The following is a 19,080-nucleotide window of genomic DNA, read 5'->3' as shown; positions in this document are numbered from 1 at the left end:
TAAATCTGATTTATTGGTCTTGGAGACGTGTTTGATTGAGAATGATGATTCTGCCTGGATCTTAGATTCGGGTGTTACCAATCATATCAGTTCCTCTTACCAAGGATTCAGTTCCTGGCAAACGTTGCCACGGGGAGAGATGACTCTTAGAGTTGGCACTGGTGAGGTTGTTTTAGCTGTTGCTGTAGGCAGGCTGAAGTTATTTGTTGACAAGAAACGTTATCTGTTACTGGATAATGTTTTCGTAGTTCCTCATATTAAGAGGAACTTAATCTCAGTTTTTTGTCTCATTGCACAAGGGTATATCGTCTCCTTTTTTTAGTATAAAGTGTTTATTTTCAAGAATGGAACAGAGATTGGTTATGGTTCAATGGAAAATAACTTATATGTACTAAGGTCATTAGTCATAAAATCCTTGTTTAACACTGAAATGTTTAGTATGGCAACCACGGCTAAAGTACCAAAGATTTCTCCTAAGGAAAACGCTCATCTTTGGCATCTAAAGTTAGGTCACATCAACCTCAATAGGATTGAGAAGTTGGTAAAAAGTGGACTTCTAAAGAGTTTAAAAGAAAACTCTTTGCCGGTATGTGAGTCATGCCTCGAAGGCAAGATGACCAAACGACCTTTTACTGGAAAAGGTTACAGAACCAAAGAAAAGCCTTGGAGCTTATTCATTCGGACCTCCGTGGTCCGATGAATGTTAGAGTTCGAGGTGGGTATGAATATTTCATCTTTTTCATAGATGATTATTCAAGGTTCGGGTATCTCTACCTAATGCAATGTAAGTCTGAAGCCCTTGACAAATTCAAGGAGTATAAGGCTGAAGTTGAAAAATTGTTAGGTAGGAAGATAAAAACACTACGATCTGATCGTGGTGGAGAGTATATGGACCTCCAATTCCATAACTATATGATAGAACATGGGATTGCATCTCAACTCTCGACCTCTGGTACACCTCAGCAAAATGGTGTATCAGAAAGGAGAAACAGAACCTTGTTGGACTTGGTTCGGTCTATGATGAGTTATGCTCATCTTCCAGACTCGTTTTAGGGTTTTGCAATGGAGACTGCATGCTATATCCTGAACAACGTTCCCTCAAAAAGTGTTTTTGAAACACCTTTTGAGTTATGGAGAGGCCGTAAAGGTGGTTTATGCCACTTCAGGATTGGGGGTTGTCCGACATATGTGCTAGTGACTAACAAAAAAAAGTTGGAACTGCGTTCGAAGGTTTGCCTCTTTGTAGGCTACCCCAAGGAAACGAGAGGTGGGTACTTTTATGATTCGAGTGAGAATAAAGTGTTTGTTTCTACAAATGCTATCTTCTTGAAAAAAGACCACATGTGGAATCATAAGCCACGAAGTAAGCTCATTTTGCGTGGAATTTCTAGTAAGACTGAGACTGTTAAGGGTTCAACAAGAGTTGTTGAACAGATCGACAGATCAACAAGAGTTGTTGAGGTCGGAACATCTAGTCAACCAGCTCAAGAGTTGAGGCTGCCTCGACGTAGTGGGGGGGTTATGAACCCACCGGATCGCTACATGGGTTTGATTAAAGCCTAAAACGTCATTTCAAATGATGGGGTCGAGGATCCTTGTCTTTTAAGAAAGCAATGAAGGATGTTGACAAAGATGAATGGATTAAAGTCATGAACTAGGAAATGGAGTCTATGTACTTCAATAACGTCTGGGAGCTTGTTGATCCGCTTGATGGGGTAAGACCTATTGGGTGTAAATAGATCTATAAGCGAAAGAGAGGTGTAGATGGAATGATACAAACCTTTAAAGCTCGACTCATGGCAAAGGGTTATGTGAAACCCGGATTTCCATTTTTCCTACTTAAGCAGGTGGTTAAGGAAATTAACTAAGTGAAAGTTAAAATCTATGTTGAAGAGAAGGAAATTTCTAAGTGTTGAATATATTTTCCTTGAGTAGCTTTGAGTAAGCTTTAATTGATGAAAAATTGACTAAGTGTTGGACTAGGCATTGCCATGCGTTGGCCATAAGATCTTGGAGAGATTATTTGGGCCAAGGGAGAAGTTGAAGTGGGAGTGACACATGCCTTGGAGGTTAGACCAATGCATTAGGCTGAATGGATGCGTTGGATGATGGATGCGTTGGAAGGGTGGTATGCATCCATACGGCTAAAGGAAGAAAGTTGAAAGTGATGCGTTGGAAGGTTGGGATGGCACGAGGGTCGTCGGTGCAAAGGGCATGCGAACACAAAGGTGTGCGAGCGATGCTAAATGCCCATGCCAAGCGACACATGTGTCGATTCCAGCGCCCATGCGTCGAGCGACCGAGCGAGCCCTACGAGCGATGCTAAGCTACCATGCCAAATGATGCGTCGATGCCAAGCGCCCATGCTAAGAGACTCATGCGAGCGATGCGTTGATGACGAGCGAGCCATGCGATTAATGCTAAGCATCCGTCCTATACATCAAGGCCATGCGACGTTGCTATGCGTTGGAGGTTGACGATGGCTTGCACGATGGATGCGTTGGACAAAGGACATGCGATGGGCTAGGTTGGACACATAGTGGTTGGCCCTTGCGTTGGTTAAGGCTTGCGATGACTGAGTGAGTTGGGTTGTGATGGTGTTGTGTTGAAAACCAATGGGAACCAAGGGTTGTTATACATTGATGGCTTACTATGCGTTGATGGCATACTATGCGTTGAACATCCAAGGGTTTGTGGACGTATAGGAAGGATGAGCTCATATGGAGGACGTCATCCGGACATGTGGCTTGTTAGGAGGAATTCTTAAACCTTAAGCAAATTAGGTGGGTGCATAAGAAGACATGTAAAAGATTAGGGTTATGCGTTGGTGAAAGGAGAAGAAGACACTTTGGCTTATGCTGATGTAAGAATGCGTTGATGGTGTGAAGAAAAGACACTTGGACATGCAGCCAAGTAGGAGGTGTCGGCTGTGGACCAATCTTGGACGCCTATAAATAGGGCCAAGGACTTCAGATGAGAACTCAAATTCTCTTTAAATAACATAAAAAAGAGTGTGTAAGGACTAATTGGGAGAAGATTATGCGTTGATGGAAGAACACATGCGTTGGTAGCAAGACCATGCGTTGGTCAAGAAGTTTTAAGAAGGGAGGTGTTGTCGGGCAGAAAAGACAGGAAGTAGCATCAAATTGGAACGAGAAGATCTCCCGGATTCTAAAGCTACCTAAAAGCTCTGCAAGTCTAGTTTTCAGGATAGGGCTTCCGGAGAAAAATCTCCAAGGAATCGAGCTGAAGAATGAGGAAAAGACAGAGGGGTCGAGCTGTCGGGTGAGCTGGGCCAGTCTTGATTTTATGATGATTCCGGCCAAACTACGAGGAGTTCTGAGCTAAGATTTTGAGGTAAGCTTCCTAAGACATTTTAGAGAATATTTGTAGAAGGGAAGTATATCGAGATAAAGCCTAGAACTATAAGTAATCTGAGCTTTAAGTTGAATCTGGATCGTAGGTTTCAAAAGGGAGCCCGAGGTGACTAAGGAACTTCTAAAGAGAAAGGTTCCTAAACGATCAAGGTGAGTGGTTATTATGTGTTGTATTGTTAATCTAATTTCTATATATAGGTAAATATATCTAAGGGATAATGTTAAATTGGCATGATCAGGGATCTATGTTTATCTGATTACTAAGATATTGCTTGTATGTTTGTTTTGGAAACTAAAATTGTACCCGAGGTATATAGTTAGCATGCTTGAAAAGGTACTTGGCGAAAAAATATAGTCGGCTTCGGTCGACGAAAAATGATAGTCGGTGATGACCGGCGGGAAATATAGTCAAGTTACCTAAGCATAGCTAGTGGGAAAATAGTCGATGTGCACATTGGCGGGATAATAGGGTACAGGGAAAGTTTCCACAGGAATTGTTGTTGTCTTAGTATATGTGTGAAAGTACTGGGAAAAATGTAGGATCGTGCCAGGGATAACCAATGGTAAAGCTGGGGATGTTTTTATTATGTGATAACCAGCGGTCAAGCTGGGATTTATTGTTTTTAACCAGCAGTTGAGATGGGGTTAATCCAGCGGTATAGTTGGAGAAATAATTGTAAACTTGTGGTAACGTTCTTGTTGACTATGCATTGATTTCCAAAAGTATATTTCTATAGTCAAAGTTATTTGTTTATCTAAAGGCACCACCCACTGGGCTTTATAGCTCATGTTTTTCATGTTTTATGTCCCCCTCCCCCCCCCCCCCCCCCCTCCCTCCCTCCCCCCCCACAGTAAGCGAAAAGTGAGGAGTTCCAGGGTGCTGCTAAGGTCAAGGTCTGCCACAAGCCACAGTTACACTTCCGAAGGGTTTTGCAGTTGTTCTTGTAAATTTATTGTTAAATCTTGGAATTGTATAAACATTACATTGTTGTAATATAAAATGGGCCTACTTATTCAGTTGGTAGTTGAATTTGTTCATTGGTATCAGAGTTATTTCCGCAAGAGTTATCAGGCAATAAGTGTCAACAAAAGGGTTGATAACTGCTGCAGTTATGCCCTTTCTTAGGCTCAGAGGGTAGTCTGGGGCGGGGTGTGACAGGTTATACCCAGGTTGAGGGAGTTGACTGTGAGGAAACTTTCTCACTTGTTGTCATGCTCAAGTCTAACTCAATAAAAGGGGTTCACAGTTCCAAATCAAGAGCAAAAAGTTTGCAAGCCTAATAGGTCCACTTATGGGCTGAAATAAGCATCTCAATCTTGGAACACCAGATTTGACACTACAGTCAAGTCGTTTGGCTTTGATTAGAATGTTGATGAGGCTTGTGTCTACAAGAAAATCATCAACAACTCAGTAGCTTTTCTAGTATTGTATGCGGATGATATCTTACTCATTGGGAATGATGTAGGGTATCTGATTGACATTAAGGAATGGCTAGCTGCCCAGTTCCAAATGAAAGATTTGGGTGAGGCACAATATGTTCTAGGGATCCAGATCATTCAGGATCATAAGAACAAATGGTTAACCTTGTCTCAGGCATCGTACATCGATCAAATGTTGATCAGGTACAGGATGCAGGATTCCAAGAGGGGTTTATTACCATTCAGGCATGGAATCATTTTGTCTAAGGATCAATGTCCTAAGACATCTCAAGAAGTTGAGAAGATGAGACAGATTCCCTATGTTTCAGCTGTAGGAAGCTTAATATATGCAATGTTGTGTACCATACCCGATATTTGCTATGCAGTAGGGATTGTCAGTCGGCATCTGTCCAATCTAAGATTTAATCACTGGACAACGGTCAAGACGATCCTCAAGTATCTTCGGAGAACGAGGAACTACATGCTCGTGTATGGAGATAAGGATCTGATCCTCACAGGATACACAGATTCAGACCGCTAGAGATTCTCGCAAATCGATATCGAGGTCAGTTTTCACTCTGAATGGAGGGGTTGTAGTGTGGCGAAGCATCAAGCAAGGATGCATCGCAGACTCCACTATGGAAGCCGAATACATAGGCGCTTGTGAAGCAGCTAAGGAGGCTGTTTGGCTGAGGAAATTCCTTTCAAATTTGGAAGTTCTTCCAAATATGGATTTGTCTATCATAGTTTATTGTGATAACAGCGGGACTGTGGCAAATTCAAAGGAGCCTTAGAGTCATTGTCGGGGTAAGCATATAGAGCAAATACCACTTGATTAGGGAGATTGTGCATCGTGGCAATGTGCTAGTCACGAAAATCGCGTTGGAGCACAACGTTGTTGATCCCTTTACAAAGAATCTCACAGCTAAAGTGTTCAAGGGTCACCTGGAGAGTCTGGGTCTGCAGGACATGTGGCATCTTGTCTAAGGCAAGTGGGAGATGATACTGGGTATAATCTAATTTATTGTATATTGTACATGTTTTATATTGTATTGTACATTAGTCTCCCAAGGCATTAGAACAAGTGGGAGATTGTTGGGATTGGTGTCCTAATTCTCCCGGAGTCTCGTTGTTTGTAATGATACACATTGTTTTATGAATAAAATAATTTTCATTTTGGCATTTACTCATATCTAATAAACTAAGCTCCATGGTTATCTTATGTAAACTTAAGCATGTATATGTGATATACAAGTGAATCATGCCTTAAGTGATAACCTAAATGGGTCTGTAGTATAAGGATTAAGGTGGGATACTTGATTCTAGTGACACTACGAATACGGTCCTTTTTGTAGAGGTTTGCAAGTGTTGTAAACTACTACAGATGGTAGATCCTGACCATTCGTGGGGAGACATGCGAGCGAAGGTGTCCTATACAAAGAGTTTATATAAAATCGGACCACGAGATGATTAGACTCTGTATATAATGTCATTGATACTAGAGACTTACATATCACCTAAATGACCATAGGTGACACGACCTCAATCCTAAGTGTTTTGGGAACTCCTACCTTTGGGGGCGGTCCTTTGATTAGTATGGGTGAGAGTGGACAGATTGCCACTCAACATGCCTACCTTTTTGGGGACTTGTCTGATTTGGGAGCTGGGAACTCAATACATAAGATGGAATTCACTTCTTCCCTGAAGCAGGGGTAAGTAGAGAGATTGCTCCCTTCAGGGCTGATTCCGGGGCTTGAACATAGTGGCCACAACTTCTCTTTGGAAGAGAGAACTCAGTCATAGTAGAACTATGACTTATGTTCATTAGAGGGATCGGTGGTACTTAAGAAGTTTGATGTAACTACAGGGGCATACGATTATTGGCCGAGCTGTACTTACGAGCGATCTGTGAATGGTTGTCACACTGTTGATTGGTTAAGATGGACATATAATATATTTGTGGTAAGGAGAGTTCAGCTGTTGGTCTTTAGGGGAGTGTCTGACAGTTAACGAATGGTAGATTCTGTGACTAAAGAGTTTAGTCAGTTATTCACATACCATTGGAGCTTTGAGCTACAGGTTCATAAGGTCCCCTTGGTAACTCAATGGATTCAAGTTGAGAATCAGTTATTGGTGTTGATTTGAAATGTTCAAATTGACAAGAGGTAATTTGATTATATATGATTTAATCGGTATGGTGTATGAGATACATCAAGTGGAGGATTAATGTAAATGAGATTTATATTAAGTGTCATGAAATAGAAAAAGAGCTATGGTTTATATATTTCATGAGATGAAATATTAAAACTATAGGTTATAAGTATATTATGATAAGTTAGTTATCATTTATATTTCTAATAATATTAATTATTGGATAATTATCTCTTTTTCTCTAATAACCAATTGAGTAGGAGGTTATTGGTGGTTTCATGGAAACCGTGAGATAAAAGGAAAGATGTTTTCCTAATTTTAGTAAGATTGAGAAATTTTGTTTTTTTAGATTTCCAATTTCAGAAATTATCGCGGAAGTTGTCAAGTAAATGAGAATTACTAAGCGACAGCTTGGAGTGAGCTAAATGATTGAATAGCTTTTGCTAGACGATCGTATAGTTTTTCTTAAACGATTGGGCATCGACCTATACGATAGGTTCTTCCATCTCCCATTTGCTCAATCGTTTACACGATTGTGTTTCCTCTTACTTTCTGCCTCAAACCAAGTCCACACAGAGCCCACCCTCTGGATTTTCACTCCGAAAATACCAAGGTAGCCTTCTTGGTGGTGTCATACTCAACTTGATACTGTCGAGGTTCTGTGGAGGCCGGTCGTGTTGTTTGGGGTGTTTGTGACCAAGGCGGTCGCTTAGTTCGAGTGCACAGTGTTCGTGCAGTGTAACGGTTGTGTTGGATAAGCGTTTGTGTGTTACTGTGTAGCTGTGTTCGAGCATTCGTGATCAAGGAGCCTTGTGATGAGTTTGCAAAAGTGTGTTACTCTTTTCCTTGATCATTTGTATAGCATGTATAATTTATGTATTTCGTATAACCATTTGTTTCCGTTTTTTATTGTAATTGTAAAGTTCATATACGATTGTAATTTGGAATGATCTTTCCGCTGCTCATGGAAATCATCGTGTTTGATTTCCTTCATAATTAAAAATTTTTAAGATAGAATTTACTGACGAGGTATATGTAATACAGTTATTGATATCTTTATCTAATAGTTAGGAGACCATGAAAACTGTAGTGTCTGATTCAATGGGGATAACACATTAAAGTTTTAAGGGATTTGTGATTTAGCTATATCTGGAAAAATTTTTTGTAGGAAATACAAAAGAATCTACTATAGGTTCAGCTTTAGTGGTGACTAAAGGTAAAGGTAAGGTGGACTCTGGAAACTATGGGTCGAGTAACAGCAATAAAAAATGGAAGAATAAGAATAAGAAGATATAGTGTTTTTTTACTGTCGTAAGAAAAGTCACTTCAAAAATCAATGTAGGAAATTATAAGAGGATCAGAGAAGAAAACAAGAGGTAAATTTGGTTGAAACTGAAGAAGTAACGATAAATCTAGTTGAAATTGATGAAGAAATAATTAATGATCGTCATTTTGTTTCCAAGTGGGAGAATATTGGGATTGTGGAGGCCAAACTCTGTAGGTTAAGTACTTGACCTTGCCTCGGAGAAGGAGTGAATCCCATCTTATGTAGCTGAGTTCCCAGCTCCTAAATCAGACGAATCTCCAAAATGGTAGGTTTAAGTCACCGACCTGGCCACTCACACCTATACAAATCAAAGGACCGCCCTCAATGGCAGGAGTTCCCAACTCACAGGATTGAGGTTATGTTACCTATGGTCATCCTAGTGAAGTGAAGTATCTGTCATGAACGATGTTATATAACGAGACGTTAACACTTCGTGATCAAGTCTTATACAAACTCTTTGTATGGGACGTCCCCGCTCGCACGTCCCCTACACGAATGATCAAGATCAGACCATCTATGACAAGTCACAATACTTGTGACCATTTCACAAAGCGGTTCGCATCCGTAGCGTTACCAGGATAAGGTTTCCCTCCTATATCCATATACTACAGACCATTTTGGTTATCACTTAAGGCTATGTCACCACATACATGCCTAAGTTACATACAGATAACCAGGGATTTTATGTTTATTGGTTTTTGGTAAAGCAAATAGAACAAACAACTGAGCAAAATCAATAGATGAAGTAAAATATCATATATTATACATCACAAGCGTTCGTACAAACTGTTTACAAACTATAGGACACAAGAGTTTAGGGCATCAACCCCAACAACAACGACAACCATGGATCTTAGTTTATTGGTTTGTGGTTAATGCGACTAAAATATCATATATTTCATAGACTTAAATGAATAAAGTATCAATGTTTGTTCGTGTTTACAAACTACAGTATCCTACAAGATTTAAGACATCAATCCCAACATCCCTCATAGGAAGAAGTTTACAACTCACTCAGGATTCAGTCATGTTACCTATAGTCATCTTAGTGAAATGTATGTCTTTATTATGAACGGCGTTATATAATGAGACTAAACATTTCGTGGTCCAGTCTTATACAAACTCCTTTGTATAGAATATCCCCGCTCACATGTCTCCGCATGAATGATCAAGATAAGATCATTTGTAGCACTTTTACAACAATTGTAACATCTATAAAGCGGACCATACTCGTAGTGTCACAAGGATAAGGTATCCAACTTATCCATATACTACATACCATTTATGCTATCTCTTAAAACATGATCCGTCCATTACAAGATAACCTTGAATATCAGTTTATTGGTTTTTTGTTAATACAACTAATTTTGAAATAAAACATCAAATATTTTATTACATAAATAAAAAGTTTGTACATTACAATTACAAACTATAGGACCCTACGAGATTTAGGGCATCAACCCCAACAATATTTTATATAACATATAGTTATACATACATATAATAAGTTAGTTATTATTTATATAAATAAGTAAATATATATATATAATTTAAATTAAAGTCATTTTAATTTAAATTTAAATTTTCAAAATTAAAGTGAGAGAGTTACAACTCCCTCCCCTTAATTCTCTCCCTCGATCAAACGTGTAGAGGAATGAGTTGTTCAGTTTTTACGTAACATTTTTCATCTTCTTCCCCTAATCTCTGGATGTCAGTGACTTCTGTGTTTTTTCCACCCAATAACACACAGGAGGAAAAAGTTTTCTTCTTCCTCTCAATATCTCTCCCTCTCCTAAAAATTCAGAGAAACCCACAACTCTATTTGCTTATTCTCATCCCCTAAAGAGAATATAGGAGGTTCTCTTGTGGTAGTGGCCAAAACATGGTTTGCTGCATTTTTTGATGATCGAGTTCTAGACGAAGAGTTCGCGATTGGATCGAAGAGGGATCTCACGAAGAACTAATTCTTCAAGGGTAAGTTAATTTCTTCCCTAATTCCTTCTATGATAAGCATGTTGTAGAAACTTAAAATGCATAATTATTCTTCTCTGCATTTAATTATGTGAAAATTAAAAATTGGGACCGATCCCCTTTCCATTACAGATCTCACGGTTCCTTCATGAGATTGAACTAGAGGGGTACTCGATTATTGAAATAACTTGTTTATGTGCACTTAAGGTTGATGTGATTTAAATACATTAAATACACAGACATAGCCCAAGTGGGAGATTGTTAGACGTATTTTAAATAATAATACGTATAATTAAAGTATGAGCCATGTATGTGGATTAATATTTTATCACATTGGGTTATTTTATTAGATTTAGCTCTATTATGTGATCTAATTAATTAAGACCTTAGATTCCTAATTGAGTATGAATTTAATGGATAGAAACTCATTCGTAGTTAATTAGGATTTAATGGGAACTCTAATTGAACTAGTATATAAAAAGATCTTAGAGCTATGGTTTCCAACATACCAAAACAATAAGCACTCAGTTTTCTTGAATCCCAACTAGAGATATCCCACTAAGGCATTCAGAGTTTTGGTTGAGGAAGACTAAACCACTTTAGAGGCATCATCAAATTGTCAATGGAATCCTTTCGTATATATTCTTGACAATTTGACATGAATGATCCTAAGGTTTATCTATTCAATATAGATAAGTAATTATACTAATAAATTCACCAACTAATTTTAACAAAAAAAAAAAAAACTTCATAAACTTATTAATTTCAATAAAATAATGTTTTGCACAAAAATAAGTTTGATCAATGCACATATTGATCATTGAATAACATTTCCAAAAAATTTAAAAATCTCAAAAAAAAAAAAAAATCTAATAGTTTTCTCTAAAAAGTTGTCATATGATAATAATAAGAAGAATAATAATTTATTAAATGCATGAGAGATTTTTTTTAGAAGATAGAGAACTTTTTTGAACAATACTTGTGAAAACTTAATTATGCGATAATTAAAATTTTAATAGTTCTTTAAAGTTTAAGGTTGAAGTTGTAATATTTATTTAAGTTTGGGATAAAAATAGATGAAATAAAAAATTTAGCGACTAAATTGATACAAACCTCACAATATTTTTAATTAAAATTGATTTTTCTCCAAAAAATCAAGGATATATTTAGGAGTGATTCCAGAGTAGTTAAAACATATATTTCATTTTTCAAAATCATACTTAACCATATTTTCAATCATCTAAAATCAATTTTGATGATATACAAATTATATTTAAAGCGTAAAATTTAATATTAAATTAATTTTAAATTATTAAAGACGTGTTTTGTATTTTAGAATAGCTTTGAAAATGAAGAAAGTGATTTTAATTTTTTTTAAATCATTCTAAAATATGCACCAAGGATTATCCAAGATAAAAATAATATAAAATAATTATGATTTTTTTATCTTCCAAAACTAGGTTTTTATATTTGAAATTGGGTTAAGATTACAATGGTTTAAAAATATAACAAAACTATCTGTTAAAAAATATATATATAACCAAAAAATTCATTGACAAGCATTCCTGTTTAATTCTAAACCGCAAACTCAAACATCAAAGCAAGCATTTAAAAATGAATCAACCGAGAGGAAAACAAAATAATATTAAAAAATAGATATTTTTATTCTTAAAATAAGGAAACTAGAGTCCAATTTTTATCTATGATTTAATGGGAAAAAAAAACTAAAAATTTAGCCCTATAATAATTTTAAAAATTAGATTTTATTCTTATAATGTGATAAAACCTCATACCTATCCTTTATAATTTAATAAAACTCGTATACATGATTATTAAAAGGTTTTTAACTAAATTATAAATGGATTAAAAATATTTTCAATCCTTAAACTTTCATAAAAATAACAATTTAATCTCTTACTTTGTTTTGTAATGATTTAGTCCCTAAATTTTTAATTTGGTTTTAAGTTAGTCCTTAAATTTTATAATATAAGAATTTAGTATTTATATTTTCAAATTTATAACAATTTAGTTTCTATGATAGAAATCAGAGTTAAGATTTAATAAGTTTTATTATATAAATAAAATACAAAGACTATATTATAAAATAATAAAAATTGACATCTATTTTGATAAATTTATTTGTATTAGAGATTAAATTATTATGAATTTAAAAATATAATGATTAAATTATTATATAATAAAATTCGAAATTAAATTATTATAAAATTGAAAATATAGAAATTAAATTGTTATAAATCAAAATTAAGAAACTAAATTATTATTAAGACAAAGTTGAGGGACGAAAAGTATTCTTAACTTATAATAAAAACTAAATTTTAACTATACTTAAATTATATAAACAAAAATCTATAATCTTATCAAGAAATGACAGCGGTCCAACAAAAATAGAGGAATTTAAAAACAATGGGAGGACTGAGTATAATAAAAGAGTTAACTCCAAAAAAAAAAAAGAAAAAAAAACAGCTGGGAATGACTGGCACCTCCTCCAAAAATATCTCTCAAAATATTAATTTTTTAAAAAGGAGAAACAAAATATCATCCCACCCAAAAAACAAAAAATAAGAAAAAAAATCATGTGTCGTTCGGCCACAGAAATATTCTCTGTCCTCGCATCTCAGCCGTCCATTCTTTAATCTTATCTTCACACGAATTTTACCTTGACGGGGTTGTTTCTCGACCAGTCATCGACTCACTACGCACGATACTACACGTTACCAAAAAATTCGTTGTCTCTCTCTTTAACCGACTCTTATTATTTTTTAGTTTTAGTTTATTATTACTATTATTATTATTTGTTTGTGTCCGTTTAAACTCCGTGATGTCCTTTTGTCCCCCTTAATTTAATAATTGAGTGGGATCGAATAATTATAAAATAGTGATATAACTATAAATATAATTGGTATCTTATGTTAGATTTGACGAATATACTCCTTTAATTATACCAGATAAAAATGAAATCTCTTACTTTGACGTTGATAGTATAAATTTTATATTAATTAAATTTGATATATTTAATGGATTCATACAACATATCTATTTTTTTTCAACAACAAAATTTATTTTATTGTATTATCCGATGATGTCAATTTTGACCAATAAAAAATATATTCAACCTTTATATAACAACAACGATAAATTTATAATTTGGAGAGTAAAAAATCTACAAAATAAAGGAAAAATGGTTATGATATCTAAGTCATTGTAGAATAGAACAGAAGTCGGAAGTTTATGTTCTAGATTAAGATCTAGATCTTAGATTCGTTATAATGATGTATTTATAGATAGAATGAGATAAAATTTACCTTTACCTCTTATGATAAAATCGATCTTTGTTAATCTCAATAAATTAGGATCGGATATGATTAGACAAATCTACTTTATCTTTTAATCTTTTCTTGATTTTGGGCTTATTTTATAAGGTCTAAATTCATCTATAATATTTAAAATGAAAAATTTATAATATTAAGGTAATATCTACCCATATCATTTATATGTAAAATTTATGTTACTTTTAGAAAATTCATATTGCTTTTGTTCACACTATAGAGGAATTTTCTTTACGCATAATTTTGTTAGATTTATTGTTTGCTTGGGGTTGATGCGATAGATAATAGTTTTCACACTATTATCGCAATAAAGGAAAATTTATCATATCAAATCAATCCTCATCTAACTAAAAACCATATCATATCATTAATGACACATACAATAGTCATTTAACTCATGGCAGTAATAAAAGAAAAATAAAAGAACTCTTCACCAACCTCAATTTAAAGTTAAGAGTGCAATAGGAAGCTTTGAATGTCTAAGAAGTAAATAAATAGAGGGAAAATTAAAAATAAAAATAAAAATAAAAAAACTTATGAAGTACGTGATAATTATAACTACTCCTTAAATGTTCCATTTTAAAAATTGAACCATCAAACTTACATAGGTATTAAAATTGGGTCAAATTGAACCTCAAACTTAAATAATTATATTAATTGTAACATTTGTGTAAATCTTACGATTTAATATTTATCATTTACAAATCCAATTTTTATAATTATTGTAAGTTTGAGGGTCTAATTTTAATATTCGAGAAGTTTAGAGACCCAATTTTTACTGTTGAAAGTTTTAGGTGCAATTACAACTATCACCGTATTTTAAGAATGGTGTTTGCAATTTACCCTAAATAAAATTAACAAATCTAATCATGGTTCAACTCTTTCTTTCTTCTTTCTTTTCCAGCTAAACATCTTAAAGTGTAATTATGCCTCAAATAACATCAAGGTGGGATGGACTTCTTCACCTAATCTTACAAGATGTGAAATGTTGACCCTAATCGAATCATTTAATTAAGTTAGAGATGTTTGGGAGTGTTTTTGAAATTGTTAAAATCAATTTTTTCATTTTCAAAATCATTGTGAAAACATGTTTAAAATTATTCAAAATTACATTTTATTATAAAAAATTATATCTAAAAATATAATATTAGATATTAAATTAATTTTAAGTGGATGTAGACATGTTTTATAATATTTTTTAATGAGCCAACTAAATGATTAATAATAATAATAATAATATTATTATTATTATTATTTCCTTGCCTAGTGTGCACGAAATGCACCTTTCTTTTATGAATTGTTAAATCTCTTGGCACCACAACGAAAAATTAGAAATTCAAAACTCGTTGAACTCACAAAAGAAATATTAAATAATGAAAACTTGGTAGGGTTGAGAGATCAAGTTTAAAATATTATATAATATTTTTATAGTTAAAATATTATTTTTGTTCCAACATTTTTAAATATCAAAATTTAGTCCTTAAACTATCAATAAATCCATTTATAAATTGTGAAAACATGTTCACATTATATTTTATCTCAGGTAAAATAAGACAGATATCAATTTATACTCTTAAACTTTGAGAGTTGCATCAATTAAAACTGTGAATATTAATCCAAATTTCGAACTTTCGTAAGTGTACCAATTTACATTATTTTACAAATTTTGTGTAAGTAAGATAATGTGAAACTTATGCTTTTGAGTTAAATTATCTCCATTTTTTTATAGGCCAATTAATGTAGACATTTCATTACTATTACTTTTAAAAACTATCCATACATTGATTCTTAACACATGTGTAGATTTTGTCAACAGTTGGTTTTATAGAATGAATAATTAAGGTAGATGTATGTAGGATTCTCAAATGAAATTTTAATTAAGAGTCTAAACTGGTCAATTTATGAAAATTTTAAAAATTAATTGATATAATTGTAAGTTTCACACGAAGTTTTTCCAAACAAAAAGTAAAGAAAGGTGTAAATTGATAGATTAACAAAATTTTAAAATTTAAATTGATATAATTATTAGTCTAATATGGGTACAAATTGATATTTTCCATAAAATTTATTATTATTTAACCAATTTTGGTTTAAAAAATTACATACATGAATTAAAATGTAGTTATTTTTTTAGATAATTAAGAAGCTTGTTTTTAAATATAAAAAAATGAGTCAATTTATTATCTATCGTGTATCAGAGTCCAATATAGATAGACAATGATATTTTATTAATTCCTTTTAACGAGAGAGGAGTTCAAATTTTTTTAGATGAATAAAATGCAATAGAATCCAAAATGTAGGGAGGAAAGTTGAATTTAAAATCAATTTGTATTTTAAAAAGGAATTTAAACACAGAAAGAGGATATTTGAGTGAGCCGCGGGTGAGGTTAAGACGGAGGGAAACCGATTTGAGATGCGGGGGAAACGCCCCTAAGGCCTAAGCCCAGGTTTAGTTTTGTACCGTGTACTTCGCTGTTAACAATCACGACCTCTTATTATTCTCTGTTCATTCGTTTGAATCCGTTTCTTTATTTTCTATATTAAAACCTCCAAAATGCAACCTGCAATTCAGAAAGAGGGGTTCACACTGTTTTAGATTCTGAACCGATCGAACCCAATTTCCCCTCTCTTCTCTCCAAATAGAGGGTTGCATTTTCCCAAGCAACCCCACAACAAAAAAAGAAAAGGGAAGAAACTGCTTCATATAGCTTTGATTTTCATCTGGGTTTCCCTTTTTTTCTTCCTTTGATCCCTTTTTGTTGTTATCCCCTTACCCCCATTACCGATTTTTGAAGGTCCGGTTTCGATATGGAGGTGGAGAAGAAGTACATTACCTCTGAGGAGCTTCTCAAGCACAACAAACCAGGAGATCTATGGATCTCTATTCAGGGTAAGGTTTATAATGTCACAGAATGGGCTAAAGAACATCCTGGTGGTGATACGCCTTTTCTCAATTTAGCGGGTCATGATGTTACCGATGCATTCATCGCTTATCATCCTGGCACCGCTTGGGCGTATTTAGACCGCTTGTTCACTGGATTTTATCTCAAGGATTTTCAGGTCTCGGAGGTTTCTAAGGACTACAGACGGCTTGCTTCTGAATTTTCTAAACAAGGTTTGTTTGAGAAGAAGGGGCATGTTACTATGTATTCTTTGATTTCTGTTGCTGTGATGATGTTTCTTGTGGTTTATGGGGTTTTGAAATCTGAGAGTGTTTTGGTTCATTTGGTTTGTGCTTTGATTTTGGGTATGCTTTGGATCCAAAGTGCTTATGTGGGTCATGATTCTGGACATTCTAATGTAATGTCAAGCCGTGGATTTAACAAATTGGCTCAAATTTTGTCTGGGAATTGCTTGACGGGGATTAGTATAGCCTGGTGGAAATGGACTCATAATGCTCATCATATCTCTTGCAATAGCCTTGACCATGATCCAGATCTTCAACACATCCCAGTTTTTGCTGTTTCTGCTAAATTCTTCCGGTCTTTGACATCTCATTTTTATGGTAGGAAGTTGAAGTTTGATGGCTTGGCTAGATTCTTCGTTAGTTACCAGCATTTCACATTTTACCCTGTGATGTGTGTGGCTAGAGTGAATCTCTTTGTGCAGACATTGTTGCTCTTGTTTTCCACTAGGAAAGTCCCTGATAGAGCATTGAACATAATGGGGATTTTTGTGTTTTGGACATGGTTTCCTCTTCTGGTTTCCTATCTCCCTAATTGGTCTGAGAGGGTCATGTTTGTTCTTGCAAGTTTCGCTGTATGTTCTCTTCAGCACATCCAATTTTGTCTCAACCATTTCTCGGCTAATGTTTATGTTGGGAAGCCCACTGGGAATGATTGGTTTGAGAAGCAAACAAGTGGGACTTTGGATATCTCTTGTTCTACTTGGATGGACTGGTTTTTTGGTGGATTGCAGTTTCAGCTAGAGCATCATTTGTTTCCAAGGATGCCCAGATGCCAGTTGAGGAAAATCTCTCCAATTGTAGTGGAACTTTGCAAGAAACACAATCTTCCTTACAGAAGTTTGTCATTTTGGGATGCTAATGTTCGCACCATAAAAACTCTTAGAACAGCTGCTTTGCAGGCTAGAGATTTGACCAACCCTGTTCCTAAGAACTTGCTTTGGGAAGCTGTGAACACCCATGGATGAAGATGAAGATGAAGATGAAGTTGAAGATGAGGTCAGATCTTTCATAGTTCTTATCTAGACTTCTCGAGCATGGTAGCAAGTTCTTCTTTTGATTTTTTTTTTCTCTAGTTTGTTTTATTTTTGGTGGGCTTACTGTTATTTTTCATATTTTGGGCCTCTTAGGATATGTCTGAAATGCTCTAAACACTATATTTTGCTTCCTCTTGTTGGTTCTTTTATTTGATTATTACAAAGTTGCTTTGAATTCTCTCTGCTGAAACTTCTGAATTGATGAAAAATGCTATATAAAATCCAACCCAATCCCATGGTCTGGGTTTCTTTGAATTTGAACTTCCCTGTTTTAGAATCTACAGCAATGGCGTTTCTGAACTTCATGTTTATCTAGAAAGAGAATATGCCATCTTTAAGATCCGATTGTTGTGGGTTACTGTGAAAAGGACTGAGGCTGTCCCCATTTGGACCGTTGTGTCTTGTGATTACGAATCGTTTCTTTTATGTTCCGTTGTTGCTTTGTTGAGATTTTGAGTTGAAATGGTCTGTTTCTATTTTACCAGAAGGGTTTTGGCCCTACCACACACATGGCCACCTCACTCCCTTACTCTGGCCTGTCTAAGGTGTGGCTCACCACTCCCCTTCTCTTCTTTTTAGGTCACTTCTTGGGTCGTGTAGAGCGCGGTTTGAGTGTAGGCGGTTTGATTTGGTTCGGTTATGTGATTCAAGTAAACTTATTTAAAAATTGTACAAGTAAAATATGGTCAAATGAGACTTTGAAGCCTCCATACAAGTCTAAAGAGTACTAGAATCTTTATTGCATTTATGAGTAAATTAATTCCAATTTTGACAAGAAAAAGAATATCTTCTTGATCTCTTGTATAAATATTGGTAAATTTGTTTCCATTCTTTCAATGATTCAAAAGTTAAAACTAAGCTAATTTAGGTCACGTTTAAATGGTAATAAAAGTGGCCCCTATTTGATTACCTTTGGTATTGTTTATTTGTGATTATCATTCACAGTGACCCCTATTTGATTACCTTTGATATTGTTCATTTGTGATTACCTTTCGGTACACATGACGTTCACTTCCAAATCTGTAATTAAAAAAAAATGCAAACTCATTGAGGAGCGGCCGTCCGTTAGAGTTACAATTATTTAATGTCTTTAATATTTTCATTACCGTTTGACCTTAAGAGATAATGGTAATGGTAATTGTAAATGTGATAAAATTACATGACCGGTCATTTGTCAATACTATTAAAACTTGTCTCCTTCAATAAATGTGTTTGCACCCAATTTTTGAAGAAATTAAGCAACCATAAAAATAAGATGAATGATTTT

The 19,080-nt window shown here is 34.6% G+C and overlaps 1 protein-coding gene across 1 annotated transcript; it reads left to right on the top strand.

Moving 5' to 3' along the window:
* The first annotated feature begins 15,879 nt into the window (after positions 1-15,879).
* Positions 15,880-18,068, top strand: SLD2 (Fatty acid/sphingolipid desaturase). The gene has a single exon (XM_039018683.2). It carries the CDS (start codon positions 16,401-16,403, stop codon positions 17,742-17,744), a length of 1,344 nt encoding a protein of 447 aa, XP_038874611.1. The 5' UTR covers positions 15,880-16,400; the 3' UTR covers positions 17,745-18,068.
* The last annotated feature ends 1,012 nt before the right edge of the window (positions 18,069-19,080 follow it).

This window comes from Benincasa hispida, chromosome 12, assembly GCF_027475165.1.
Source record: "Benincasa hispida cultivar pf3 chromosome 12, pf3_genome.v1.1, whole genome shotgun sequence".
Classification (NCBI taxonomy): Eukaryota; Viridiplantae; Streptophyta; class Magnoliopsida; order Cucurbitales; family Cucurbitaceae; genus Benincasa; species Benincasa hispida.
Note: the sequence above shows the minus strand (reverse complement) of the source record. Positions and strands in the feature narration are given on the sequence as shown.